This window comes from Thunnus albacares, chromosome 2, assembly GCF_914725855.1.
Source record: "Thunnus albacares chromosome 2, fThuAlb1.1, whole genome shotgun sequence".
NCBI classification, from domain to species: Eukaryota; Metazoa; Chordata; class Actinopteri; order Scombriformes; family Scombridae; genus Thunnus; species Thunnus albacares.
Window position 1 is genome coordinate 39,009,000 of NC_058107.1, and position 27,500 is coordinate 39,036,499.

The 27,500-nt window shown below is 42.6% G+C and overlaps 2 protein-coding genes across 6 annotated transcripts in view; both read left to right on the forward strand.

Annotated features, from left to right (window-relative positions):
• The window catches only part of adam9 (ADAM metallopeptidase domain 9), a 44,890-nt gene extending 24,457 nt beyond the window's left edge, over nucleotides 1-20,433 (forward strand). Inside the window, exons 8-24 of one of the 2 annotated variants that reach the window (XM_044335080.1) lie at nucleotides 950-1,021; nucleotides 1,706-1,875; nucleotides 1,966-2,047; nucleotides 2,147-2,280; nucleotides 3,201-3,372; nucleotides 3,548-3,640; nucleotides 3,874-3,978; nucleotides 4,673-4,763; nucleotides 5,120-5,225; nucleotides 5,314-5,497; nucleotides 5,806-5,886; nucleotides 5,965-6,070; nucleotides 6,154-6,301; nucleotides 8,073-8,175; nucleotides 11,313-11,342; nucleotides 12,779-12,837; nucleotides 14,519-20,433. In XM_044335080.1, coding sequence (XP_044191015.1) covers nucleotides 950-1,021; nucleotides 1,706-1,875; nucleotides 1,966-2,047; nucleotides 2,147-2,280; nucleotides 3,201-3,372; nucleotides 3,548-3,640; nucleotides 3,874-3,978; nucleotides 4,673-4,763; nucleotides 5,120-5,225; nucleotides 5,314-5,497; nucleotides 5,806-5,886; nucleotides 5,965-6,070; nucleotides 6,154-6,301; nucleotides 8,073-8,175; nucleotides 11,313-11,342; nucleotides 12,779-12,837; nucleotides 14,519-14,588 — 1,806 coding nt within the window. In that variant the 3' untranslated portion in view covers nucleotides 14,589-20,433. The remainder of the gene's footprint in view (nucleotides 1-949; nucleotides 1,022-1,705; nucleotides 1,876-1,965; nucleotides 2,048-2,146; nucleotides 2,281-3,200; nucleotides 3,373-3,547; nucleotides 3,641-3,873; nucleotides 3,979-4,672; nucleotides 4,764-5,119; nucleotides 5,226-5,313; nucleotides 5,498-5,805; nucleotides 5,887-5,964; nucleotides 6,071-6,153; nucleotides 6,302-8,072; nucleotides 8,176-11,312; nucleotides 11,343-12,778; nucleotides 12,838-14,518) is intronic. The other variant, XM_044335086.1, reaches the window with a different exon arrangement.
• Nucleotides 20,434-22,244: 1,811 nt separating this feature from the next.
• Nucleotides 22,245-27,500, forward strand: part of ogdha (oxoglutarate dehydrogenase a) — a 35,245-nt gene continuing 29,989 nt past the window's right edge. For 3 of the 4 annotated variants that reach the window (XM_044335121.1, XM_044335145.1, XM_044335130.1), the window contains exons 1-2: nucleotides 22,245-22,354; nucleotides 23,503-23,897. In XM_044335121.1, coding sequence (XP_044191056.1) covers nucleotides 23,658-23,897 — 240 coding nt within the window. In that variant the 5' untranslated portion in view covers nucleotides 22,245-22,354; nucleotides 23,503-23,657. The remainder of the gene's footprint in view (nucleotides 22,355-23,502; nucleotides 23,898-27,500) is intronic. The other variant, XM_044335137.1, reaches the window with a different exon arrangement.

Consider the following 27,500-nt stretch of genomic DNA (forward strand, 5'->3'; position numbering starts at 1 on the left):
CACAAAAGTTTATCTGAAGTTAATATGAAGCTTCAGCGTCCAAATGAGTTAAATCCAGTAGATATCTTTCAACGTTACAGTCTTTTTAGTGCCAAAGTTCCTCTTTTTGTTACTATACTTCCACCTGCAGCTCAACAGGGAAACACTGTCCGAGGAAACACAAAGAGGGAATTTTATACTAATAAAATAGGAACAAATGAACAACAGCGGGAGAAAAATTCAAACCTGACAGCCTCACTATGAGTTCAGGACTTCAGTGTTTGTCTTTAGTCAGTTGTTGGTCTGACTGCATGTGAGCATCAGCATGAAGTCTCATCTTTAACTCAACTTTAAAGGTTCAGAGCTAAAGCTAACGCTACACAGCCTTCGATGGTTATTGAACTGTTAGTTATCATAAAATATAATGCTAGCAAACGCTTTGGAGGCGGATTTTTTTCTCTTTTGTTGGAGCTAGGCTAACAGTTTCCCCCTGCTTCCAGTCTTTGTGCTAAGCTAGGCTAACAATTTCCCCCTGCTTCCACTCTTTGTGCTAAGCTAGGCTAACAGTGTCCCCCTGCTTCCAGTCTTTGTGCCAAGCTAGGCTAACAGTGTCCCCCTGCTTCCAGTCTTTGTGCTAAGCTAGGCTAACAGTTTCCCCCTGCTTCCAGTCTTTGTCCTAAGCTAGGCTAACTGTGTCCCCCTGCTTCCAGTCTTTGTGCTAAGCTAGGCTAACTGTGTCCCCCTGCTTCCAGTCTTTGTGCTAAGCTAGGCTAACAGTTTCCCCCTGCTTCCAGTCTTTGTGCTAAGCTAGACTAAACACATCCTGGACTGATTTGTACTGGACACAGAGATGAGAGAGGACAATAGGATTTACCTGAATGTTGAACTGTCCCTTTATTTATCATCATCATCATCATCATCATATATGTGATGTTTGGTCTGAAATCTTGTCCTTCTTTTCTCTCTTCAGTATAATTTTATGAACAGGAATGAGACAGCAGTGAGGGAGGAGATGGTTCATCTGGCCAACTTCATAGACAGTGTAAGTACACACACACACACACACACACACACACACACACACACACACACACACACAATCAAAAACAAAGTTTGGCCAAAATTAAACTGAAAATAAACAATAAGTTTAAATTGATCACAGTACAATAAAACATGAGCAGTGTTACCAGTAAAGTTTCCTCATATTAAACAGACTTATTTAATATTTAATAGCAGGACGTTGGAAGCAGCGTCAGCAGACGTCTTGTGGACACTTTAGGAACTTGTTAAATAACGGCAGCGGAGGATCTGAGAGTCGCTGTTGGGACATGAAATGAAAGACAGTCGCTGATATATGAAGCTGCAGGTTATTACAGACGATATAAACAAGTCAAAGATGAAAATCTTTGCTGCTGCTGCTGTGTGATGATGATGTTGTACCTTCATCTTGTTCGTCTTGTTTCTCACCATGTGGAGTCTTGTTGCTTTAGACTCAAGCCAACACTGTTCACAGCTTCTTTTATAACCTGCTTCAGACAAATAGTCTTCAGTTAAATAGTTTTTAATTATAAATAAGATCAAGTACTCGACACGCCACCTTAAACATATTACAATTATTGTAAGATGATGAAACTTTGAATTATTTAACATTTTATTGATATTGCCCAGCAGTGTACTCAGTAATCAGTTATATAGTGTATATATGTGTGTGTGTGTGTGTGTTCAGATCTACATGCAGCTGAATGTGAGGGTGGTCCTGGTGGGTCTGGAGATCTGGACTCAGCAGAACCTGATCAACACTGACGGAGCAGCCGGAGAAGTGCTGAGTCGCTTCACCCAGTGGAGAGAGAAGAACCTGGTTCCCCGCCGCCGCCATGACTCAGCACAACTTATCCTGTTAGTGCACACACACACACACACACACACACACAGAAATACACATGTAAAACACACTGTCTGATGATGATGATGATGATGAATCTACAGGAAGAAGAGTTTTGGGATGACGGCAGGAATGGCGTTCGTCTCCACCGTCTGCTCCAGAAGTCACGGCGGCGGGATCAACGCGGTACGCAGCTGCTTTCTTTTAGCGCAAAGTGACCAAAGATGAACGGCTGCTTTCAAGTCAGATGGAAAAGTCGGTAAATTGAACTCTGTGTCTCTTTAGTTCACCGGCAGCAACATTCCCTCGTTCGCCTCCATCGTGGCTCATGAGCTCGGTCACAACCTCGGGATGAACCATGACGACGGACGAACCTGTAGCTGCCCCACCGCCGCCTGCATCATGCACTCTGGAGCCACGTAAGACACACACACACACATTCACATAATAAAACCTAACCCAACACTAATTCATCTCACACTAAATAACAGCCACAGTACTACATTTTGAGGGCGCTCGGTATCGGGTCACGCAGGCCGTCAAACACGGTGCGTCTCTCCGCTCTCAGGTGTACTGCGTCCATCGTCCATTAAATTTGACGTGTGCCGTCTTTACATGCTATTGTCTTTAAACATTTGTTGAACGTCTGGTGTTGGAATCCTCTCTAGTGAAATGCAGCCACATTTAGACCGTTTAGCTTAGTTCTAGATAGCTACTAGCTAACGGTAGGCTACCTGCTGCCACCAGAACATGTGTAAATGCTGGGACACACTGGTTGTGTGAGCAGCGTGTGTGCATTGCGGAATCGCTTGCTCTTCATTTTGCCGCCCATGTTAACAGGTTGGAGCAGCCACACAGCCCGCACGACTCATACGCGAGGCTGCTGCGTCACGTCATATAGAGATTCGCGGTCTCGCCTATTTTCTCCACGTGATGCGTGCGGTTCTCAGCAGAAATAGACAGGAAACACGATAGAAATATAGGGCTGCTAGTGGCAGAAGCGCCGCAGCAGACACGCATCCTGTGTGGACACCACAAGCGTGAGAGATGCAGCAGTTCAGCGACGCACACGCACTGCTGAGGTTCACGCATCCAGTGTGTCCCAGGCATAATGTTAGCTAGCAAAAGCACGTTAGCTGATGCCTCTGTCGCCTGTAATGTGCGTTACGTTGCACCACAGGGAGAATAATTCAGTTGACAGCTCAGGCATTGAAGTGGCACTGAAATGAGGCACCGAAATCTGCGTTACGATTGGTTCTGGTAGGAACTGGTCGTACAGGATCCGGTGCCATATTGGCGGCGGGTTTCAGTACCCAACCTCCTCCTCGTCTCTCTGCAGAGGATCCAGAAACTTCAGCAGCTGCAGCGCTGATGACTTTGAGAAGATGATCTTATTGACGGGGGGAACGTGTCTCCTGAACGTCCCGCGGCCTGATGAGGCCTACAGCGCCCCCTACTGCGGGAACAGACTGGTGGATGTCGGAGAGGAGTGTGACTGCGGATCCCAGAAGGTTTGAGCTTTAACATGTGACTCCAATCACAGAAACAGCAGGAAGGAGCAGAAACACATGACGTGTGTGTGTGTGTGTGTGTGTGTGTGTGTGTGTGTGTGTGTGTGTGTGTGTGTGTGTGTGTGTGTGTGTGTGTGTGTGTGTGTGTGTGTGTGTGTGTGTGTGTGTGTTACAGGAGTGTGAGGACGACCCCTGCTGTGAGTATCAGACCTGTAAACTGAAGTCTGGAGCTCAGTGCGCCTACGGCGAGTGCTGCAAGAGCTGTCAGGTAAACGCAGCCAGCTGACGTGACCTTTGACCCCTTTGTCAGTTTAAACATTTCCAGCTGTTTCTTTATATTCTACTGGAGCCCACTACAATAAAACTAAAACACACAGTAAGTTTTATTGGTTCCTCTCTGCAGAACTCGAATAAACTCAGTTTGACTGTGTGCGTGTGTGTGTGTGTGTGTGTGTGCGTGTGCGTGTGCGTGTGCGTGCGTGTGCGTGCGTGTGTGTTCAGTTCCTACCTGGAGGATCAGTGTGTCGCTCCAGCACAGATGAGTGTGATCTACCTGAGTACTGTAACGGCTCTTCGCCTCTCTGTCAGAGCGACGTGTTCGTCCAGGTGAGATATCAAAACCACAGCAGAACTTTTATCTTCTGACCCGACTGACCAGAGAATAAGATGATGTTTTTTTCTGGAAATGATGTTTGAAAGAGTGGAGGTTGTTCTATATTCAAGGACTAAACGTTAACATGTTCACTAGAGCAGCAGCGTTGCTCTACTGGTTGTAGAGCTGCAACAGTTTGTGTATTTGTTTTATAGACTCAACAGACGTTATCTCACATAGAGCAGGTTTAGACTGAACTCTTTAATCTACAGAGAGGAAAAACTCAACTTTAACGGGTAGAAACCTCAAGCAGAACCGGACTCTAGGTGGACGAGGGGAGGGAGACAGAGAAGCAGAATAACAACAATAATAACAATAACAATAATATTAAGGATATGACCAATAATAATAATAATAGCAGAAGTCTGCCATCCATAACTAGAGGGTCCACGACCCCGATCCAAAGCAACCTGTGAGACTAGAAAGCACAAAAAACTTAACATGTATTAATGGTACATGAATACATGCAGATGAAGAGGAGGAGGAGGAGGAGAGAGGAGCCCAGTGCATCATGGGAAGTCTAGACCTTAACAAACCTAATTGTTAATTTGGTTGATTGCGACTGTCAGAGTATCTTCAGAAAATCTTTGAACTAAACAGCTGATGGAGAAAGATGTTGGTGAACAAACGTGAGTGTTTGTGTCTCAGAACGGGCAGCTGTGCAGGAACCAGCAGGCCTTCTGTTACAACGGGAAGTGTCAGCACGCCGACGGACAGTGCCAGGCCATATTCGGACCCAGTAAGTCTGTTTCACATCATCACGTCCTGTACTGTGAGGGCGCCGGCAACTGAGGACTGTTTCCATGGAGATTATTTGAAGTTTCTGACACTGTAACTCACTTCAAAGTGTTTTTCTGAACAGTTCTTCATGGTTCTGACACGAGCAGCTTTTACACAGCCTGTAATTATTGATAATAATAATCAGTTATTATTTTCTTTCACAGGTATTAATGATTATTTTTTGCAATTTAGTACAAATTATAAGTAAAAAACAGAAAAACGTGGTTTAGTTGACAGAAAATATTCAGTGAATAAGAAACGACCTCATATGCAAACTAACAGTCTGAAACACTTCCTCCTCCTCCTCTTCCTCAGAGGCGAAGGCGGCTCCTGAGATCTGTTTTAAAGAGGTCAACAGTAAAGGCGATCGCTTTGGAAACTGTGGCTACCACAACTACGGCTACAGGAAGTGTGAGAGCAGGTAACGCTCAAGAAAACACAAACACACATAAACACACAGAGCCATAAAGCCGCAAGCAGAGGATCAGGATGTTTGTCCGTCTCCATAGAAACGCTCTGTGCGGGAAGCTGCAGTGCTCCAACGTTCACGCGGTGACGGTGTTCGGCATCGAACCGTCGATCATCACCACGCCGATCGCAGGAGGCAAATGTTACGGAGTCGACTTCATGCTGGGATCAGACGTCCCCGACCCGGGTATGGTGAACGAAGGAACCAAGTGTGGAGACAACAAGGTGAGGAGGAGGAGGAGGAGGAGGAGGAGGAGGAGGAGGAGGAGGAGGGGAAGGGAAAGGAGGAGAGAGGAGGAGAGGAGGAGGAGGAGGAGGAGAGGAGGAGGAGGGGAAGGGAAAGGAGGAGAGAGGAGGAGGGGAGGAGAGAGGAGGAGGAGAGGAGGAGGAGGAGTAGGAGAAGGAGGAGAGGAGGAGGAGGGGAAGGGAAAGGAGGAGAAAGGATGGGGGGAAGAAGAGAAAGGAAAGAAAAGAGAAGAGACGAAACAGGAAGGAGGAGATGTTGATGCTGTTTCTTCTTCTGTGGTGTTCAGGTCTGTATGAACTTCGAATGTCGCAGCGCCGATGTCCTGAACTACGACTGCGACGTGGAGAAGAAGTGTCACGGACACGGGGTGAGACACGCCCCACCCGTCGTGTCAGCCAGGTGTGTCACATGACCTCACACTAACCCGTCTGTCTCTCCGTCTCAGGTGTGCAACAGCAACAAGAACTGTCACTGTGACAACGGCTGGGCTCCGCCCCACTGTGAGGTCAAAGGTTACGGCGGCAGCGTGGACAGCGGGCCCACCTGGAACGGTACGTCATGTGACCTGGAGCAGCCGTGTGACTGATGATTCCTATACAGCCAGTCTAATCTGACTCATGTGTGTCCTCCTCAGATAAAGACACGTCTCTCAGAGACGGGCTGCTGGTCTTCTTCTTCCTGGTTCTTCCTCTGCTCGCTCTGGGCGCGTTCGCTTTCCTGCACAGGAATGAGCTGCTGCGACGACTCGGGCTGAGCCGCAGGAAGCGGTCGCAGGGATACCAGTGAGTCAAACACAACGTCGACCCCCCCAAAAAAAAACCCCAATAGATATAATGAAAATAAAGGAGGACCTAGGACGGAGCCTTGGGGAACACCGAGCAGCAGAAAGGCCGGTTACATTCAAATAGTTTGATGATTTTTAGTCTCAGGTGTATTTTGAGAAATATTTTAAAGGCAAGCTATGCAGGATTTGTCGGTTGGTGTTTGTAAACACAACATTCGGAGTTGGCCCCTCCCCCTGGCGAGCGAGCAAGCGAGGGAGTGAGAGAGAGAGAACTAGCGGTGGTTGAGCGAGGTAGGGTGAATGAATAGAGCGGCGAGAACAAAGCAGCGAATCAGAGAAATAAAACGTTATCCTCTGATTGTGATTACGCTCTAAAGCACAAATAAACACGCCCACACCCCCCCCACACCCAACCCTGCGGGAAGCTGCTGCGTGTGCCGGATGTTGTGTGAATGCAGAGCTTTCATCCTGTGTCGCCGTCAGTCAACAGACGCACAGACCTGCCGCTCTTTATACATTCATGACACGGAGCAGAGCGCAGCCATGTAACCTGGTCGCTACGATACTCTGTGCTGTTATTGGCTGGGAGCTACACACCCACTGCCCAAAGGTTGACGCCCACAAACGTCCCAAACGCAGCAAAATGATAAGAAAATAATAAAATCCAGGCTTCTGCAGATACGTGCAGACACACTCTACCAGCGGGTCATAAGTGATGATTTAGAGGGATTACTGCTGTTGGAGTCTGTACATCGTTTTTTTTTAGGAAAATCCTGCATAGTGTGTCTTTAATAATCCAAGAGGGATCATACGATGGCTAACATTTGTTTTGTTTGTCAAACTATTTGTTGTGATTGGCTGCTCTTGTCCCCGTCGTTCTTATTGTTGTTCCAGGTCATGTGGTCCTCTCTGACCTTTGACTTTATCTGAAACATCTGACTGAGTCTTTTAGAGACGGCACAGAAACGATTGTAACATAATGAAAGTAATGAAAGAACAGTGTTGCTGAGATAAAACTCTGTGATGTCACCGGTTAGTGCTGACATCATTTCCTGCCGTCGTTCTTCCACGTCCTGAACGTTGCAGTTTACAGTCGGCAGCAGCTGACAGCAGAAGACGAGTCAGCTGTTGCTTCTATTAATAATCAGTTCAGACTGACAGCAGCTCTGAACGCTCTGACAACTGTCCTCTGTGCTGCGTTCAAGGACGCAAGGACATTGAATAACTCTGCTGCTGCTGGAAAGCATTGTGGTGACTAGCTGTGATGTCACAAAGGTTCATTCATTGAGATGTTGAACTGTGACGACAACATGTCCGACTGTGATGGATTATCTGTCTGCAGCAAGTTTCAAAGAGAAACTGAAACACTTGAGGAACTCAAGGAGGGAAACATCTTTAGGCTCTTTAGCTGCTAAATGCTGCACCAAGTTCACCAGCTAGTCGGTCGGGCGGTTGACTTCATTAATTACCGGAGGGAAATTAAATTTTTTACATGTTCATACATATTCATGTGTTCATATACATTCATGTGTTCATATACATTCATGTGTTCATATATATTCATGTGTTCATATATATTCATGTGTTCATATACATTCATGTGTTTATATCTATCAGGTGTTCATATATATTCGTGTGTTCATATATATTCATGTGTTCATATATATTCATGTCTTCATATATATTCATGTGTTCATATCTATCACGTGTTCGTCGTGTCTCGTTAGTTTGACTTCCTCCACTGAGCTTTTGTCGCTTGTGTTCATCAGGGCCGATGCTGCAGCTTCATCCAATCCCAGCAGAGGACCGCCTCCCAGAGCGCAGCCTCCATCTGTTGCCCGCGGCAACGCCAACAACATCGTCAAAGACGGAGTGAGTTAGAGGCTGACTGATGATCGACTGTGTGTGTGTGTGTGTAGTTTGTTTCTAATCCAGACTAAACAACTAAAATGAAAACAGATTCTTCTCTTGAATATGTATTGATCATCAGAACCACAACGACAGAAAATCAATCTGCAGCTATTTTGATAATCGATCAATTGTTAAAGTAAAAACACCAAACCTTCTCTGGTTGAACATTTGCTGCTTTTCTTTGTTTCACATCGTTATAAATCTAATATTTTGGACTGTTGAAGGGTTTGTCATCTTGAATATTAATAAATATATTTAATAGACACAACTTTGAATTAAAAATGATTAATTGATATTGACAATAATCATTAGTTGCAGCTCTAGTGATCATATTCTGTTTTATGATGTCATAACTCGTCAAAATCTACCTTCAAAATGTAAAAAGTTGAACAAATACAAACCTGATATTGTGATTATTATTATTATTTTCTGATATCATTTAAATAATAATAATAATAATAATAATAATAATAATAATAATAATAATAATAAGTTGTGGAGCTCTTTGTGTTTTTTACATAATGAGGCTTTTCTTGTACTTTTGTTGACATTTTGACAAGTTCTGACATCATCAGACGAAGTTTTTAATAAAGTTTTGAATGAATTGCCGTAGCAACGCTCCCCATCAATCAGTGCAGCTGGTTCTGCTGCTGACTGTTCACCTGCACACACGTAGAGTTCACACGCAGACGCAGTAATCATGTTAATGTGACCCTGCTGACCAGGACGATGGTGGTGGTGGTGGTGATGATGATGGTGATGATGATGTCACAACGCTCCCGGTAAGACTCAGGTGTAGTTTAGTATGTTAGAGTCTCGTCAACGCCCACAGCTGCAGGACTGACGAGTCTTATTGAGTAAAAACTGATTATTATTTTAATTTAAATAACTGGTGAGTAACAACATGAGATATTCAGCAAACACATACATTTATGAGATTAATGCTGTTTGTTCACTGCTGACTGGTGAACATGCTGCTCCTGGTGAACTTTGTGGTGTTAATGGGACACACCTGTTTACTACCTGGTGGCTCACAATCAAACCTGCAGATGTGGGTATTTAGAACAGACCCATAGTCTCACTAGGATTAGTGTTTAAAACGACATATTCTGCATATTTCCAGCCTCTATATTTATATTCTGGGGCTCTACTGGAATAAAAACTCCTTATTTATCTTCTACTGGTCCTTTATGCAGCCCCTCAGTTCAGCCTCTGTCTGAAACAGGCCGTTTTAGCTCCTGTCTCTTTAAGGCCCCGCCTCCTGATGAGCCCACTCTGTTCTGATTGGTCAGCTTCAGGAAGCTTCCTCCGGCTCCGGAGGCTACGTAAACAAACTATAGTAGCAGGATTTCACTTCTTCTTCTCCTTCTTTACTCCAAATGTCAACTTCTCAAATCCATCCGTACATGTTGGAGCACATGGAAACACCTTAGCAACCACCTTAGCAACCACCCTAGCAACCACCTTAGGAACCACCCAGCAACCACCACAGGAACCACCTTAGCAACAACCTTAGCAACCACCCTAGCAACACCTAGCAACCACCTTAGCAACCACCTAGCAACCACCACAGCAACCACCTTAGCAACAAACTTAGCAACAGCCTTAGCAACCAAAGCTACAGACATTTATGAGCATGTGTGATGACGGTAGAATAAATGTTGCAAACGAAGAGTCAGAGCAGATTGAAGCCCTGAGTTTGGACTTGCAGGCAGCATTTCTACACATGTTAATCTGAAGTTTTGGAACTTCATAAACAATAATAGTAATAATAATGATAACGATAATGTTTGTGATAAGTGTCATTGATGACCACATCTCTGCACTGAGGCTTTGTATAACAGAGAGAAGAGAAAATGTGTCCCCTTTAATTTCCACTGTGTTGCTATGACAACCACATCTCCATCCTCCACCAGCTCAACTTAACAGTAGCTCATCTTTATGCTGATCATTCTGTTGTCATTATATTAATTCACAGACAAACGCCTCAAAATATAGAAATAATAATAAAATAGAGATTAAAATAGATACAAATATAAAAGCTTTTAATATACTGAGAAACAGTAATCTATAGAATAGATTACTGTGTGTGTGAGTGTGTGAGTGTGTTAGTGTGTGTGTGTGAGTGTGTTAGTGTGTTAGTGTGTGTGTGAGTGTGTGTGAGTGTTAGTGTGTGAGTGTGTGAGTGTGTTAGTGTGTGAGTGTGTGTGTGTGTTAGTGTGTGTGTGTGAGTGTGTGTGTGTGTGTGAGTGTGAGTGTGTGTGTGAGTGTGAGTGTGTGTGTGTGTGTGTGAGTGTGTGTGTGTGTGTGTGTGTGTGTGTGAGTGTGTGTGTGTGTGTGTGAGTGTGTGTGTGTGTGTGTGTGTGTGTGTGTGTGTGTGTGTGTGAGTGTGTGTGTGTGTGAGTGTAAGTGTGTGTGAGTGTTAGTGTGTGAGTGTGTGTGTGTGTGTGTGTGTGAGTGTGTGTGTGTGTGTGTGTGTGTGAGTGTGTGTGAGTGTAAGTGTGTGTGAGTGTTAGTGTGTGAGTGTGTGTGAGTGTGTGTGTGTGTGTGTGAGTGTGTGTGTGTGTGTGTGTGTGTGTGTGAGTGTGTGAGTGTGTGTGTGTGTGAGTGTAAGTGTGTGTGAGTGTTAGTGTGTGAGTGTGTGTGTGTGTGTGTGTGTGAGTGTGTGTGAGTGTAAGTGTGTGTGAGTGTTAGTGTGTGAGTGTGTGTGTGTTAGTGTGTGAGTGTGTGTGTGTGTTAGTGTGTGTGTGTGAGTGTGTGTGAGTGTAAGTGTGTGTGAGTGTTAGTGTGTGAGTGTGTGTGTGTGTGTGTGTGTTAGTGTGTGAGTGTGTGTGAGTGTTAGTGTGTGAGTGTGTGTGTGTGTGTGTGTGTTAGTGTGTGAGTGTGTGTGAGTGTTAGTGTGTGAGTGTGTGTGTGTGTGTGTGTGTTAGTGTGTGAGTGTGTGTGTGTGTTAGTGTGTGAGTGTGTGTGTGTGTTAGTGTGTGAGTGTGTGTGTGTGTTAGTGTGTGAGTGTGTGAGTGTCACTGATAGTCTGGATGTTTTTAAATCACATCTAATTGAAGTGAATGAGTTTTGTTCTCCTTTCTCTCCATGTGAAGCATCACGCTCAGCTACTGCCACCACAGGAGGTAAAATACTCTCCTCACTACTCACACTAATACTACTGCTGTACTACTGCTGTACTACTGCTGTACTACTGCTGTACTATCACTACTCACACTGATACTACTACTGCTGTACTACTGCTGTACTACTGCTGTACTATCACTACTCACACCAATACTACTACTGCTGTACTACTGCTGTACTACTGCTGTACTACTGCTGTACTATCACTACTCACACCAATACTACTACTGCTGTACTACTGCTGTACTACTGCTGTACTACTGCTGTACTATCACTACTCACACCAATACTACTACTGCTGTACTACTGCTGTACTACTGCTGTACTACTGCTGTACTATCACTACTCACACCAATACTACTACTGCTGTACTACTGCTGTACTATCACTACTCACACTGATACTACTACTGCACTACTACTGCTGTACTATCACTACTCACACTAATACTACTACTGCTGTACTACTGCTGTACTACTGCTGTACTACTGCAGTACTACTGCTGTACTATCACTACTCACACTAATACTACTACTGCTGTACTACTGCTGTACTACTGCAGTACTACTGCAGTACTACTGCTGTACTATCACTACTCACACTGATACTACTACTGCAGTACTACTGCTGTACTATCACTACTCACACTGATACTACTACTGCAGTACTACTGCTGTACTATCACTACTCACACTAATACTACTACTGCTGTACTACTGCTGTACTACTGCTGTACTACTGCTGTACTACTGCTGTACTATCACTACTCACACTAATACTACTACTGCTGTACTACTGCTGTACTACTGCAGTACTACTGCAGTACTACTGCTGTACTATCACTACTCACACTGATACTACTACTGCAGTACTACTGCTGTACTATCACTACTCACACTGATACTACTACTGCAGTACTACTGCTGTACTATCACTACTCACACTAATACTACTACTGCAGTACTACTGCTGTACTATCACTACTCACACTAATACTACTACTGCTGTACTACTGCAGTACTATCACTACTCACACTAATACTACTACTGCTGTACTACTGCTGTACTATCACTACTCACACTAATACTACTACTGCTGTACTACTGCAGTACTACTGCTGTACTATCACTACTCACACTGATACTACTACTGCAGTACTACTGCTGTACTATCACTACTCACACTAATACTACTACTGCAGTACTACTGCTGTACTATCACTACTCACACTAATACTACTACTGCTGTACTACTGCTGTACTATCACTACTCACACTAATACTACTACTGCTGTACTACTGCAGTACTACTGCTGTACTATCGACAACCACAGTTTACTTTATGATTACAATGATAACATGTTGTATTGTGTGTGTGTGTGTGTGTGTGTGTGTGTGTGTGTGTGTGTGTGCGTGTGCGTGCGTGTGTGTGCAGGTGGTGCAGACCAGCCGGACAGCTTCCTCCTACATCGCGAGGCCTCCTCCTCCTCCGCTGTAAGAATAATTATTGTTGGACTCCTGGAAACACTCAGAGACTCTTTACCTCAACATTTATCTGAAGATGTTTCAGTCTGAACTGTTCTGTTCTTCATCAGCTGCTGCAACAACAAACACAAAACACACACACACACACACACACACACACACACACAGGTAATACTGTTAATATAACAGCAGGGTTGAGGTCAGGAGGTCATATAAGAGGAACAGGAACAGAGAAAAGATGTTTTCAGTCTGGATCTGAAAGTCTCATCAGAGTTGTGTTTTGGTGTTTCGTTGCTCAGGTCAGTCAGAGAGAAGATCAGTATCAGACTGGATGTTAGGAAGGCGTGATCAAGGTTTTCAGTGTCTGAATTGGATCAAATGGAGTGTATTTTGGCAAAGTTATGAAGGTGAAAGAAGGCAGTTTGTGTAATGATGTGTGGCTTGAATGTAAGAGAGGATCAGTAGAGATAATCAATTGGCAGATTAATCGATTTTTACTTCCATCCTATTTTGTGTAACCTTTATTTAAGCAGGAAGTCTCTTGAGATATATTATCTCTTACTGGCCTCATCTGCAGATTTGAACTGCATCTCACAGTCTTGTTCAGCAGTCATGTGATGTGATGACACGTTTGACGTGTTTTAGATTCAAGAAGTAAACCTTGAGCTGAGATCTGGTCCTCAGATGTTTCAGATGGTTATCAGCTCCGGCTCATGTTTAGCCTGCAGGGCATCTGCACATATGAAAAGTCTTAAAAAGTATTGATTTAGGTTCCTTCCATAAAAGGCCTTAGAAGGTGTTTAATTGTCTTAATTTTCATTCAAAGAAGTCTTAAATGTTTTCCTGGCTGCCACAGACACTAACGTCAGTTATAAAGTGTTTTTTTTGTGATTTTAGCAAAACCTGGCTGAAAAATGCCTGATTCTGTTGTTCCAGACCTCTGAGCTTAAATGAAAGTTATTTTTAGCTAGTTAGCTAGTTTAGTCCAGTGGTTCCCAACCTAGGGGTCGGGCCCCTCCAAAGAGTCAGCAGATAAATCTGAGGGGTGGTGAGATGATTAATGGGAGAGGAAAGAAGAAAAAACAAAGTTCTGATACACAAATCTGTTTTCAGTTTTTGGACTTTTTCTCTAATCTTTGATTTTTGCTGAAATATTGGATCATTTGAACATTTATTGAAATGAAAGCATGTGAGAAGTTTAGAGGGAAAAATCACTATTTGGTGGAGCTGTTAACAACTCATAGACATGTGAAATGTGACCCCGACTACACACTGCTTTTTGTAAGACGTCAAAAGACAAAAAGGTTGGAAACCACTGGTTTCATCTTTAACAATGTGTTGTATTTTAAAAGCTTGTTATATTATCCATTGTGTCAAATCTTCATCTGAAAAGTAACTAAAGCTGTCAAATAAATGTAGTGCAGTAGAAAGTACAATATTTCCCTCTGAAATGTAGAAAGTAGCATCACATGGAAATACTCAAGTAAAGTACAAGTACCTCAAAACTGTTCTTGAATACAGTACTTGAGTAAATGTACTTAGTAGCTGTTGGTTTGCTTTGCACCATCATGAGAGGAACTAAACATGTTGTTGTTTGTTGATCAGGTGTAGAAACAGAAATGTGAGATATTGAGGTTTTAGGAGCCGTCAGTGTTGAGTCTGTTTATAACTGACGTCTCTTCTGTCTCAGGAAACCCAAACCATCTGCTGCATCACAGCCTCTGGTGCCTCAAAGACCTGCCCCTCCTCCACCTGTTTAACCAGTAAGGTGGCCCCGCCCACCACACCTGGATGACACACCTCCTCCTCTTCTTCCTTTTCAACCTCAGTCCCCACCCACTCAGAGCTGGTTACCTAGCAACAGCCAGGAAATAATTCCGGAGCCAAGATGGCAGACAGCCGGCCCTGAAGTCTGCCGGGGCCGGACTACAAACTGGACCCAGCCGGACTGGACTGGATTTACCAGAACCAACAGGAAGTGAAGCATCACTGCTCTCTACTGTCTTTACTTCTTTTATTCAAGTGCAGTCAGCTGACACAGCTCAGCTCACATCAGGAGATATGTTGTCCTCTCTGTCAACAAACCAGCCAATCATATTTCCCCAGTAGCTTCCTGTGACATCAACAAGCCGCACGCTGGATAAACGAGTCACTACTGAACCAAAAATGTGTTTATCACCACCAACATTTTGTATCCCTGACCTGCGTTACTAATGACTGCTGTCAGTTATTTAGCATGCTAGCTGGCTAACTAGCATTTGCTGGCTAAAGGCTAACACACACATATAGGTGGTGTCACGGAGCGTCGCATCAGTTGACGTCCATAACAGACATCAGGCGCGTCAGATGTGAGGCAGGATTAATATCTACAATCAGAAAACAACAACGAACTTAACAAAGACGCCATCTGAAGACATGTTTTCATATCAGAGATGAAGAGCATCACACACATCTGCCCTCTGATAAAACATATGTGACATAACAACAAACAGAACAACGATGACGAAAAACAACAAGCAGCTGCTTAATAGCCCTCACACGTGTTTTAATTCAATTCTATTCAATTAAATTCAATTTGGTTTATATAGCGCCAAATCACAACAAAAGCCATCTCAGGGCACTTTTCACATAGAGCAGGTCCAAACCGAACTCTTTAATTTACAGAGACCCAACAATTCCCTCATGAGCAGCACTTGGCGACAGCAGTAAGGAAAAACTCCCCTTTAACGGGTAGAAACCTCAAGCAGAACTGGACTCTAGGTGGACGCCATCTGCTTTGACCGGTTGGTTTGGGTTTTACTGTTGAAAGTCTCTTTAAACTTCTCCCCGCTGAGAATACAGCCTGTAATATTCAACATAATAAGAAACAAACAGAACAGCTCACAAAGATCATCATCATCATCATCAAATTCTGTCTGTTAAAACTTCAGCCTGAAGTATTTTACTGTAGATGAAGCATCTTCAACGCATCTGCACTACAACAACCTGTATGATTCAGAGCTGAAGACGCCTCAACATGAAACTTTATGGGGTCTCAGCAACGGCTCTATTTATTTCCTATTTATCTACACAGTAAGGTTTATTTTTATGTAACTATCGAAATCTTTGATAGTTTTTAGGATCACAATAAAAATATAATGCAAAAGTATTGACGGCATTTGAATTCCACCTCTGCATATTTAACATGTCCGTTAAAAATGTGAACATGAACTAATTCATACTATATACAAAATGAAAGTACTTTATTTATCTTAAAGTCCTTGAACAGTCTGCAGCTAACGATTATTTTAGTTATTGATTCATTTGTTGATTATTTTCTCGATAAATCAATTAGTGGATTAGTCCATAAAATATCAAAATAGTTGGCGATTAACTCAATAGCTGGCAACTAATCAATTAATCAACTAATTGTTGCAGCTCTAAATCAGTCCTACTGTCACAGAGCAAACAAATAACAACACCAATAAAAAACACAGAAGCTTCTGGTGGTCGTCTGTCTGACCGTCGACTGACACGCCGCCGCTTAGTGTGGATAAGTAAGCTCACTAGCTCATACGTACCAACACTTCTCTGCACTGTGCTCATATTCACCTGAAGCTCATCTTAGTGAAGCTGCAAGTCGTTGCTCTATATTTCACTTAATCAATTACCTGCACTGAGTAGTGCTTCTCTCTGATTGGCTGGTTTGAAGACACAGAGGTCAGAGTTTGCACTCGGACACTTCTTTCTTTCTTTCTTTCTTTCTTTCTTTCTTTCTTTCTGTCTCTGAATGAAAGCACTGGTGCCGTCTGATTGCACGTCCTCTCTGCTCAGCACTGTCATAGGAATGTAAAGTCAGCTCAGTTCGTCTGGATCTGGATCCGTGTGGTACGTCGACGTTCGGGCTGTTTGAACGTGACTTTGCTCGGCTGGCTGACGGACATCTCTGCAGGGAATCTTCTAACCTCAGTTTAATCACAAAGCAAATCTCCCCTGAAACACCTCAACACTGTTAAATCAGGAATCTGTGATGGAAGTGACATTTTTGGAAAACTTGATGGGTGAGAAGAATGTGTTTGTAGTTTGTGAACTAAAAGAGGAAATAAAAGAGATTTAATCGTTTCCCTGAACCAAAAAAATATCTGAAAACTGCAGCCAGCGTTTCCAGATTCGACTGAAACCAATCAGAAGCTTGTGGCACATGGCCGCAGGTCTCTGACGCTGTGATACAGTAAATACAACACAGACTGGTCCATCAGTCCACCTACTTTTAAACCAGCAGACAGTAGAAAAGAGAGGATTTCACTTGTTAAGTGCTTTTAATTGAGATCCTGTAGAAGCAGAAAAATAAATGAAGATTCTAATCTACAGTTATCAGCTGCTTCCTTAAACCTGATTCAGTCACCATTTTAAGCAGAAATGACAAATGTTTGCTGGTTGCAGAATCAATTCTTTGTCAGTTTGAATCAGACAGTTTATAGACAAAACGATTAATCGATAAATTGAGATTAATTCTTTTTCTTGAGTTGTATTTTATTTTATTTCTCTTTTATTTTATCTCTTGAGATACATTATGTTTTTGATGAACAACTATTTAAAACAGTTGGATTTGGATAATGAAAGTGAAGTTTAGCTACAGCTTGACTTTAATGTCACATTTGAGAGTGAAGTTCTGTAAACAGTGTTGGAGTGTTTAAAGGTGGAGATTCTCCTTTAAAGTCACTGCAGCAGCGTCACCTGAGAGGATCCACATGTCACCTGACCGTCAGTCAGATGATCAGACTGATTCTGAACTTTCAGGATGTTTCGTGCCATCGCTCGTCGGCCGGCATCAAAGTCACTCAACACTCACATGTTTCATTCAAACCAGGGATTTTTACAGCACCAGTAAACCAAATGTTCCTGTTTCTGTCTGCTGTTAACTGACTGTTAGCATTGTTAGCATTGTTAGCACTGTTAGCCAGTTAATGAACCTGGATGCACTGTGTGAGGAGAACGTCCCCTTCATGTTTTTATCTGCTTTAGTGTGTTTTTGATTTGCTGTCTTGAGTGTTTTTGCACAGAAATCGGTGTGAACTCGCCTGAGGATGAAATAGGAAACCTTTAGGGCTTATTCTGTGCCATTTGATCGTTTTCATGCCAAAAAAAAAGAAATCAGTGTTTCCCCCCAGAGGAGAAGAGGAAACTCTCCAGAACAGACTGTTCAGCTTCAGACGGAGGTTATTTAGAGACGTGTGAGCAGCTGGAGCTGAAGTTCACATGAGCATCAGGTTTCAGTCAGTAAACTGTTTCTGCTGCTGTGTTTAAAGGTAAAATAACTCTGCTGATATTCTGTATCTGTCATCATGTGCAGAAACAAACCAACAACCAACTGTTGTACCAACAAGTATTATGATTCTTCCTCATTCTCCAAAACTGGTAAAAACTCGTCAATGAGCCACAAACTGTCCTGCAGCCACAAATACTCACTACAGCACCAAATGTGGATTCATCCGCTGCTGAAAATAGTCCCCAACAGATGCACTGTTTCCTCCTAAAGCTGATTTAGCAAATTACTGAGACTTTTTAAAACATGAAAGTTTATATTCATGTTTTTAAAGAGCCTCTGAACGCCTCATTTTAGCTGTTTCAGCTCCACATTTACACTCAGCGAGCACTTTATTAGGAACACCTGTGCAGTCTGAACCAATCCAATACAACAATTGTCAGAAAGGTGATAATTCTACGTAGAATTAAAAGATAATTTTACCTCCCATTAACATACATGTGGGGGAGCAAGCTATAAGGAACACTCTTCAATGTACAGCACTCCAACATCCACCACCTCAGTAATAAACATCAAGTAAAATGATCACCTTTCTCACAATGTCAGCAAAAACTGTAAATGTATAAACTTCATAAATGTAGAATTTATGGAGACTTCCAGTTTGTTGATAGTAAAGTACTATCACAGTTTACCCACCGAGTAACTCGAACCAGATCATCACTGCAGGAACATCAAATAACTGCTCACACAAGTCAGAAGGTTCTGACACACGTTGGTTTAGTTCTGCACATAAAGTATCATGTTAACAATGAGACACGTGCAGAATAACACCTGAGTTTAAACTGTAGTCTCATTAGTATGCAGGCAGTAGCATTGAGTTGTTTTCTCTGATTGGACGACAGCTTGTGCGATAACTGAACGGAGCGACTGATTGATCAGTCTGATCTGGCAGAAAACGTTCATGAGATTTTTTAACCCTGAGTTGAGTCTTTCAGGCAGAGATTCCTCCCAGCCTGAGCTGAGGGCTGCATGTGCTGATGTTTGGTTAAAGATTAAAGATCGTTTCCAGACACCATCGAGTCTTAGTGACACAGAGTTTAGGATCAAAACTCCTGACTTGAAAAGAAAACCAAGGAATCCCACAAATCAGACAGAAATCTGATGTTGTCTGTAAGATTTTTGGCTCATGAAGGTTTGAGGACAAAAGCTTTGTGTTAATAAAGTGAGTTGAGGTGATGGACAGAGTGTTAATCTCTCCATCTGTTCACCACCTCAGTCCAAACTAAAACAACTATCAGATGAACTGATGAACTGAAATTCAGAACAAACATTTTTGTTCCCTTCAGGATGAATTATAATAACTTTGCTCATCCTCTGACTCTTCATTTAGACATTCCCATCAGTTTAGCTGTACTTTGTGTTTAGTTGGTAGCATGCTAACATGCTAAACAAAAAATGGTGAACATTATACCTGCTAAACATCAGCATGTTAGCATTTTCTTTGTTAGCATATTAGCATTGAGTTAAATAAGCAGACTGAGAGGTAAAACTCAGGGTAAGAAAATCTCTGAAGTGCAGATATATTTATGCTAAACCTGTGTGAGTTGTACCACACCAGGTAAAGATGGATACCTGATCCCCACTTAATTAATCACCATGGCAACGCAGAGAATCTCATCACCTTTTTTCTATTATGATAAATGATTTTATAGAGGATTTTTTTTCTCTTTTTTTTGCAGATGTAATACTGTTAATCTGTGGTAATGCAATAACTTTCAAATGAGTTTTATTTCATGATTAATTGTTGCGTTGTTGTGTCATGTGACCTCCTGAGGCTGAAAACTGTCACCTGCAGAAACGGATCTCAGACCCTGACGGTGCTGAAAACAAAGATGTTCCACTGCGGACATCAACCAGATACCAGACCGTTTCTGTCGTGTTGTACATGGACAGTTTCAGGTTACTATGGCAACAACCAGTGCTGCGTTCACGTGTTGTTTGCTGTGAAGATCCAATAAACAGATGCCCTGCAGCTTTACATGATAATTTAATAAACTTTATTCAAACAGTGTGGAGAGTTACAGACATTTATCACAAACTACCACTAGATTCACTTGTTAAAAGACCCACAATGCAAAGCAGCGGAAAGTAACTAAGTACATTTACTCAAATACTTTACTGAAGTACAACTTTGAAGTGCTTTACTTGAGTATTTCCATGTGATGCTACTTTATTTTCAGAGGGAAATACACACAGTCGACCTGCCGCCACTTTTACAGCTTTATTAATCAGGAACTGTAAACAAAGACAAAACATTTCCTGCAGACATGTTATGAAAATAAAAATACTCTAAATAATCATTTGTGTCAGATATGATTTATGATTTTGGGGGGATTTTTACACTTATAAATAAAGTGAAAATAAAATTTAAAAAGTAAAAAATAATGAAATGATAAATAACATTCTATATTTTAAAACATCATATTAATTTTTTTATATATTTATGATATAATTTTTCCCTGTAGTTTATATTTAAACATTACATTATTTATAATAGTAATATGAAACTATTACATTATATTATAATTAGAAAAATATTTTTATACATTTTTTAATATTTTTAATATTTTTGTGGTTATATATAATGAATATCTGAACTGCTCTGTTATTAAACTGGACTACGTTGTGTGCTGCATTCAACCTCCACTGTTACATCATTTATTTATTTATTTATTGCTCGTCACATTTCATTGTTGCTGTTGTCACCTTCATGTACAGTCAATATTTCAAAACTATAACTGTTCTATTCTGTAAACAGATTTTACATTTTTCACCTCATTTTATTTCTACTTTGTTTATTTCATTATTATCATCACGTTACTCTGAATGATTGTTTTATGCTGCATTTTTGGCTAAAACAGGTTTTGATTTTGATGAAGTAAAATGATAGAAAGGTTTCTCGCTGTATTCAGACCACCAGAGGCTCCCGGTAGTAAAAATCAAAGACTGTAAAAAAAAAAATATGGACGTTGCCTCCGTGACGTCACCCGTTGGTTTCTGAAGCTGAAAGTGGGCGGGTCCGGCCGTCGCCATCTTGGCAGCGTCTGACTCCGCCCATGACGCCGCCTAACTCCCGCCTAAACTAACGGCTAACGACCCGCCACTCAGAGCAGCCACGTCCTTAATGATGCAGAACTTTAAGCCTTAATAACATTTAAACAGGTTAGTTATATAAAAAAAATGAGCGGAGAAATTAGCCTTAGAGCCCAAAAGTGATTTTATACCAGGAGGTTGCTGCTTGGTATAAATCATGGATGTATAATCAGAGCTGGATACGGCGCCGCCACTCAGCCTCAGTTTCTCCCTGCGGCCCAAACAGCTGCCGGGATCAAATATCACTCTTTCTGTTATGAATATTTCCTCCATGGAGGTTTTTATTTACTTGAGCTGAGAAAAGCGATTTTAAAAGTCTGTGACATCATCACAATGTAAAGTCTCTGGGCGGGAACTTGTGGGCGGGGCCAGCGGGGGAAACACTACTGCACATGTTCAGTGGGCCGCACGGCGCGCATGCGCCACGCGAGCAATTCTTATTGGACTGAATGGACGCCATTTTTGGTTTGATATCCAGCTGTTATAATACATCCATGGTTTAAACTGACACTTTTGGTAAACACACGTCTTCATGCATTGATCTAAAACATTATTTAAGTTCACAACAGCTAAAATAAAATGTACGTAGATAAAAAAGCTGTTCGCCTCACAAGCAAACCAATTTGAAAGTCATCAGATTCTCACGTGTTGCACTTTTATCTCGATCCCGTTAGTGTCACTTCATAAAACTTTGTTTATTCTTGTTCATACATTTATAATTTATTCAAAACGTTCTGCGTTTTTTAGTCATTTCTGTGGTTCATTATTTATAATTTGAATGTTTGTTTTGATTTTGATGTTAACAATAGAGCCAAGTTCCTTAAATTAAAATAACTTGTTAATGTGTAAAAATATGATGCAGATTTGGTGTTTTCAGATATGAGGAGGGAGAGAAAAGCCCCCAACAATCTAGAAGCGGCCCTGATGTCACATATAAGTATGAAACATAGAGAAGCTATATACACCCCCCCCCTCCCCCCTCCCACACCCCCGCTGTACGTGGTGACGTCACATCCGCAGGCCTCGCTTCCATGCTCGGCGTCGCGAGCTGTCATCATCTAACCGGGAGAGGCGAAGGACGTCCGGGACACCGGCCGCGAGGGGAGCCGCTGAAAGTCGCTTCTGGAGGTCAGTAACGGAGATGTGATGCTCTCACAGCGGCTGTGTGTCGACAGGGAGGCGGTCTGAGCCGCTCCGTCACACTCAGGCGGCTTCTGGCGTCACTTTACACAAACTAAAAACCTGTTAGCATGTTAGCCGCGTGCTAGCTAACACACAAACCGACGTTACCCTGAGGTCATCCGAGAAAACACTCTGAAACTGCCGCTTGCTATAAATCATGATTCACCAAAACTCAAGAAAAATCCTTGTATTTAACTACTAATTAGCCTCCCTTTAAGATATGTCAGTTAGCGCACGTTTAGCCGCTAGCCAAACGTGCTAATGGCAATTAATAGAAAGTGGAGAGTAGAAGCTAGTCGGCTAATTACATTACCTAACGTGTTAGCTTTGAAGCTAATCATGCAGCCAGTTTAGGCAGAACAATAGAACAACCAGCAGGCTGTAGCCTGCAGACTGTGTGTTTGTCTTTTACACTAAGAGGATCATTTTACTGTTTTCATACAGTCATTTTCGGGAACTCATGACTCGTGAAAGGACAAAGTGATTGACAGCTCGGGTGGCCAATAGAAAAGGTTCGGAGTCGGGGTTTCTCACAGGGAGCCAATCAGAGGGCTCGTCTAGGCAGGCGGAGGGCGGGATGAAGCAGACAGGGAGCGGAGACCCAACAAGGTCAAAACACGGAGAGCAGCTCCACAAGTACTCAGAAGTATGAAGTAGCATCACATGGAAATACTCAAGTAAAGTACAAATACCTCAAAACTGTACTGAAGTACAGTACTTGAGTAAATATAATTAGTTGCTTTCCTCTTCTGGTGCTGTGAGGGTTTTTCTGAACTTTCACTTTGACTCTAGATTAAACGTCACTGGTCGAGTGACAGAGAGCAGGAGTGTAAAGTTTGATATTTTTTGATATTTGGCAGTTTCTCAGACACCAGTATCCTCACTCTGCATGTATTCCTGTACATGTTAACACTCCGCCTTCTTCTCCTTTTGTCTTCCTCTGACGTCTTTATCAGCCGCAATGTTAAACCTCCTGCTGTTGTCTCTGTACAGTTTGGAATAACCACATTTTTATACAGCGTCCTCTTGATCACATTCTCCATATGTGTACATAATAATATAATCTCTAACTGTGTGTCTCTGCTCCCTCTCAGAGGACAAACGGACCAGTTGGACCAGTGGACGGCGGACGCTTCATTCAGCCTTTCTGTCTTTGGATTTTTTGAATCCTCTGTTGTTCTGAGGTTTGCGGACGTCCGGCCCGTCGGACTGACCACCACCGTGTGTGTGTGATAGTTAAGGACTGCTGATGCATCGTTTAAGGACTTGTGCGGCGCGATTGCGTCCGCTCACCGCCTCGCAGGCGGCTCAGACTGTCGGCCAGCAACGGCCAATCACAGCCGCCTCCACGAGCGGCACAAGGACGTTTCAGCCAATCAGGTGCTACACGGCACCGGTGGCCTCTGAGCCGTTCCTCAACGGGACGAGCTCCAACTACGTGGAGGAGATGTACTTCGCCTGGCTGGAGGACCCCAAGAGTGTTCACAAGGTAAGGAGCAGTGGAGCCCCCTGCTGGCCCGGAGGACGTCACGCTGCATGTGTGTTAGCATCACGCTCTGCAGTAATCTGATTACTCACTGTGGAAACGCTCCAAAGGGTTCATATCTGCAAACTCATCTCCTCTGGTCAAAAATCACAGTTTTGTATGAACATTATGAAACCAGCATGAAGCTTATGTGGTTTAAGTAGCTAACTTTAGCTTTGTTTGGCTAACCTGCTGTGAAAATTAAAAGTATGGCGCCGTAGACGGAGGCTCTTCGTTACCAGTTCAGGCTCAGTGTGTGTTTTAACGCACACACAGAAAACCTGAGTGGAAACACTGGACATGAACGCTGTTGTCTGAGTCGTTAACGGTGACGTGACGTGTCGCCGGTGGCGTCTGACGGTGTGTTTGACCAGGACGTCATCTCACTGTTCACATTAAATGACCCCCAAATTATTCCTGCAATTTACAAAACTCATATTTCTCCTGTAATAGTACAATTATTGATTTTGAGTTTTAACGTACAGAACATTTATAATAACGTGAACGAGTCCTTCTGTTCTCTATGAGGACGTCACAGACAGTAAAGTCCTCGTGTTTCCTTCTTCTGTTGAATAATCACAGAACAGGACGCAAACTATCAATGTCAATGATTAATCACTTATGGATTAATTGCTGTTAATAATTAAATTTTAAGTACTCTTATCATGTACATCATTCTTTATATAAAGCAGTCAGTGGTCTGTTAAAGTTGTTTGTCAGCTGTTGGAAGCGTCTTTACTGACTGACGTCCTCTGATGAAGCTGCAGTTTGTGCAGCTGTTTGCTGTTAAATGTTTGGGATTTGTGGAGCGGTCGTTAAGTAGAGACAGATGGCTTCGTTATTCTAAATGAAGTCATTAGTATAAACTAGACGTCAGTCAGTCAGTCACAGTTAAACCTGCAGGTTGGATCTTTCACATATAAATAAACGTTGAGTTCACTCAGCAGCAGATTAAATCTGTCTCTGTGTTTCACAGCGTTGTGTCGGGTTTGACGTTCCTGCATACTGAGCATGCTCTGTGGGCGGAGACTTCCTGTTAGCGGCTAACTTCCGGTTAGCTCTCCGCTAACTTGAATGGGGATAAAATAATTAAATCGTTTGTCTCTTCTAGACTTTCCAAATGTTATCGGAACGAACGGATCAAATTCTGATAATGAAACGAGTCGTTTCATGAAGATTTATCCACCGTTTCACAGCTACGACAGTGGTGACGAAGGCTACGGCGAAGCCTTTGACAGAAACATGTGGAGTGTTTTTGTAATTACTGTCACTGCCAGCAGGAGGAGACACCAGTCCTGCACTGCAGCTTTAAGTTCTCCAACATAGAAACACAGTAAACTTGTTTCTGAGGTGAAAACAGGAAAGAAACAAACCGTCCTTTACATTCTGAACCATTAAACATGAGCTCACGTACTGGTTAAAATGGTTTTATGATGGAAACACGTCAACCTTATGTCATAAATCATATATAATAAATTAAATTAATTGATAATCGACTATCAGTGAAGGAAGTAGCTTAGCATTAGCATCTCTGATGGAAACAGTATATTTTCTAGACATGTGTATGAAGTTTGAGCCTCATCAGGATGGAGCCTGTCGTACATCAGCAGCAGTGATGTTTTCATCTCTATAAGCTGCGACTGGTTTCCCACCAGTAACACCAGTAACACCAGTAACACATGAAGAAGAAGAAGACTGGACTGAACTCCACCGTCTCGGACTCAGCTGAGTTTACTTGTAAATAAGGTCAGAAACAAACAGTCGGGTTGTGATCCGGAGACTCCGAACGTGATGTCAGATGAGTGTGGCTGCTCACCAGTAACACCAGTATCACCAGTAACACCAGTAACACCAGTATCACTCTAAAAACCTGTTGATGGGATCTAGAGCTGCAACGATGAACTGAGTAATCAATGAGTTGCCAGCTGTTGTTTAGAGTCGTTGCAGCTGGTTGATGACGTCATCTCGGACTTCAGGAAACAATCAGCTGATCGATTGATCGAGCTCTGATCAGATCCCTGGTAAAAGATTTGAACAGTTTAGTGGATCCTTCACTGTCTGCTCCCAGAAACTCACTGGTATTTATTTTTGTCTCAAGTGAGGTTCATCATGTTCCCAGTGTTCCCAGTTAAAGCAGCAGTCAGGTGTCTGTCATCATTCCTCCTGTTCATACTGGATATTAAAAGATCATTTACAGTCTTTGTGTTTCCTGTTGAGCTGCAGGTGGAAGTTTAGTAACAAAAAGAGGAACTTTGGCACTAAAAAGACTGAAAGATATCTACTGGATTAGCTTCATATTAGCTTCATATTAGCTTCAGATTAGCTTCAGATCAACTGTCATCACTTCCATTGTGAGGTCATGATGAAGGATGAATGATTACAGCTGACTGCTGGTTTAACTGATATTCAGATTAATATCATGTATTGATCTGCAGCGGTCAGTCAGTTCATTGATTAGTTGATCAGTATTTTTTCAGTAAAAACATTCAAACAATCTGGTGTTGAAGGTTAATTTGCTGCTTTTCCTCGTAACGTTGCAGCAAATTGAATATTTTTGCTGGTTGGATGTTTGATGACATCACTGGGTATTTATTGATTTTACGGTTTTCTGATCTTCAAGATCTTTCAAACCAAACAATTAATCGAAAAAATGATCATCACACACTCACAGTAAGGGAGGTGTGTGTGTGTCTGTCTGTCTGTGTGTGTGTGTGTGTCTGTGTGTATGTGTGTCTGTGTGTCTGTGTGTGTGTGTCTGTGTGTGTGTGTGTGTGTGTGTCTCTGTGTGTCTGTGTGTGTGTGTGTGTGTGTGTGTGTGTGTCTCTGTGTGTCTCTGTGTGTGTGTGTCTCTGTGTGTCTCTGTGTGTGTCTGTGTGTGTATGTGTGTCTGTCTGTCTGTGTGTGTATGTGTGTCTGTGTGTCTCTGTGTGTGTGTCTGTGTGTGTGTGTGTGTGTGTGTCTCTGTGTGTCTGTGTGTGTGTGTGTGTGTGTGTGTGTGTGTCTCTGTGTGTCTCTGTGTGTGTGTGTCTCTGTGTGTCTCTGTGTGTGTCTGTGTGTGTATGTGTGTGTGTGTCTCTGTGTGTCTCTGTGTGTCTCTGTGTGTGTCTGTGTGTGTATGTGTGTGTGTGTCTCTGTGTGTCTCTGTGTGTGTCTGTGTGTGTATGTGTGTGTGTGTCTCTGTGTGTCTCTGTGTGTCTCTGTGTGTGTCTGTGTGTGTATGTGTGTGTGTGTCTGTGTGTGTGTCTCTGTGTGTCTGTGTGTGTGTGTGTGTGTGTATGTGTGTGTGTGTCACTGACAGGTGTCATGTTACGTGTCAGTAGTTGTGTAACTGTGCTGTTATTAGCTCAGCAGACAAACATCACAACACTGTTAAACATCAGATATGTTTCAGATGTGATGATTTGAAGCTGTAACATGTGGGACGTTATAATCAATATTTGCATCAACGATTAATCTGAAGATTATTTTCTTGATAAATTGTGTAACAGGAAACGGCCCAAAGTGATGTCATCAGCTGAGCGTCGATGGTTCGGATGATTAAAGCTCAGGAAGGTTTAACTTTCATCC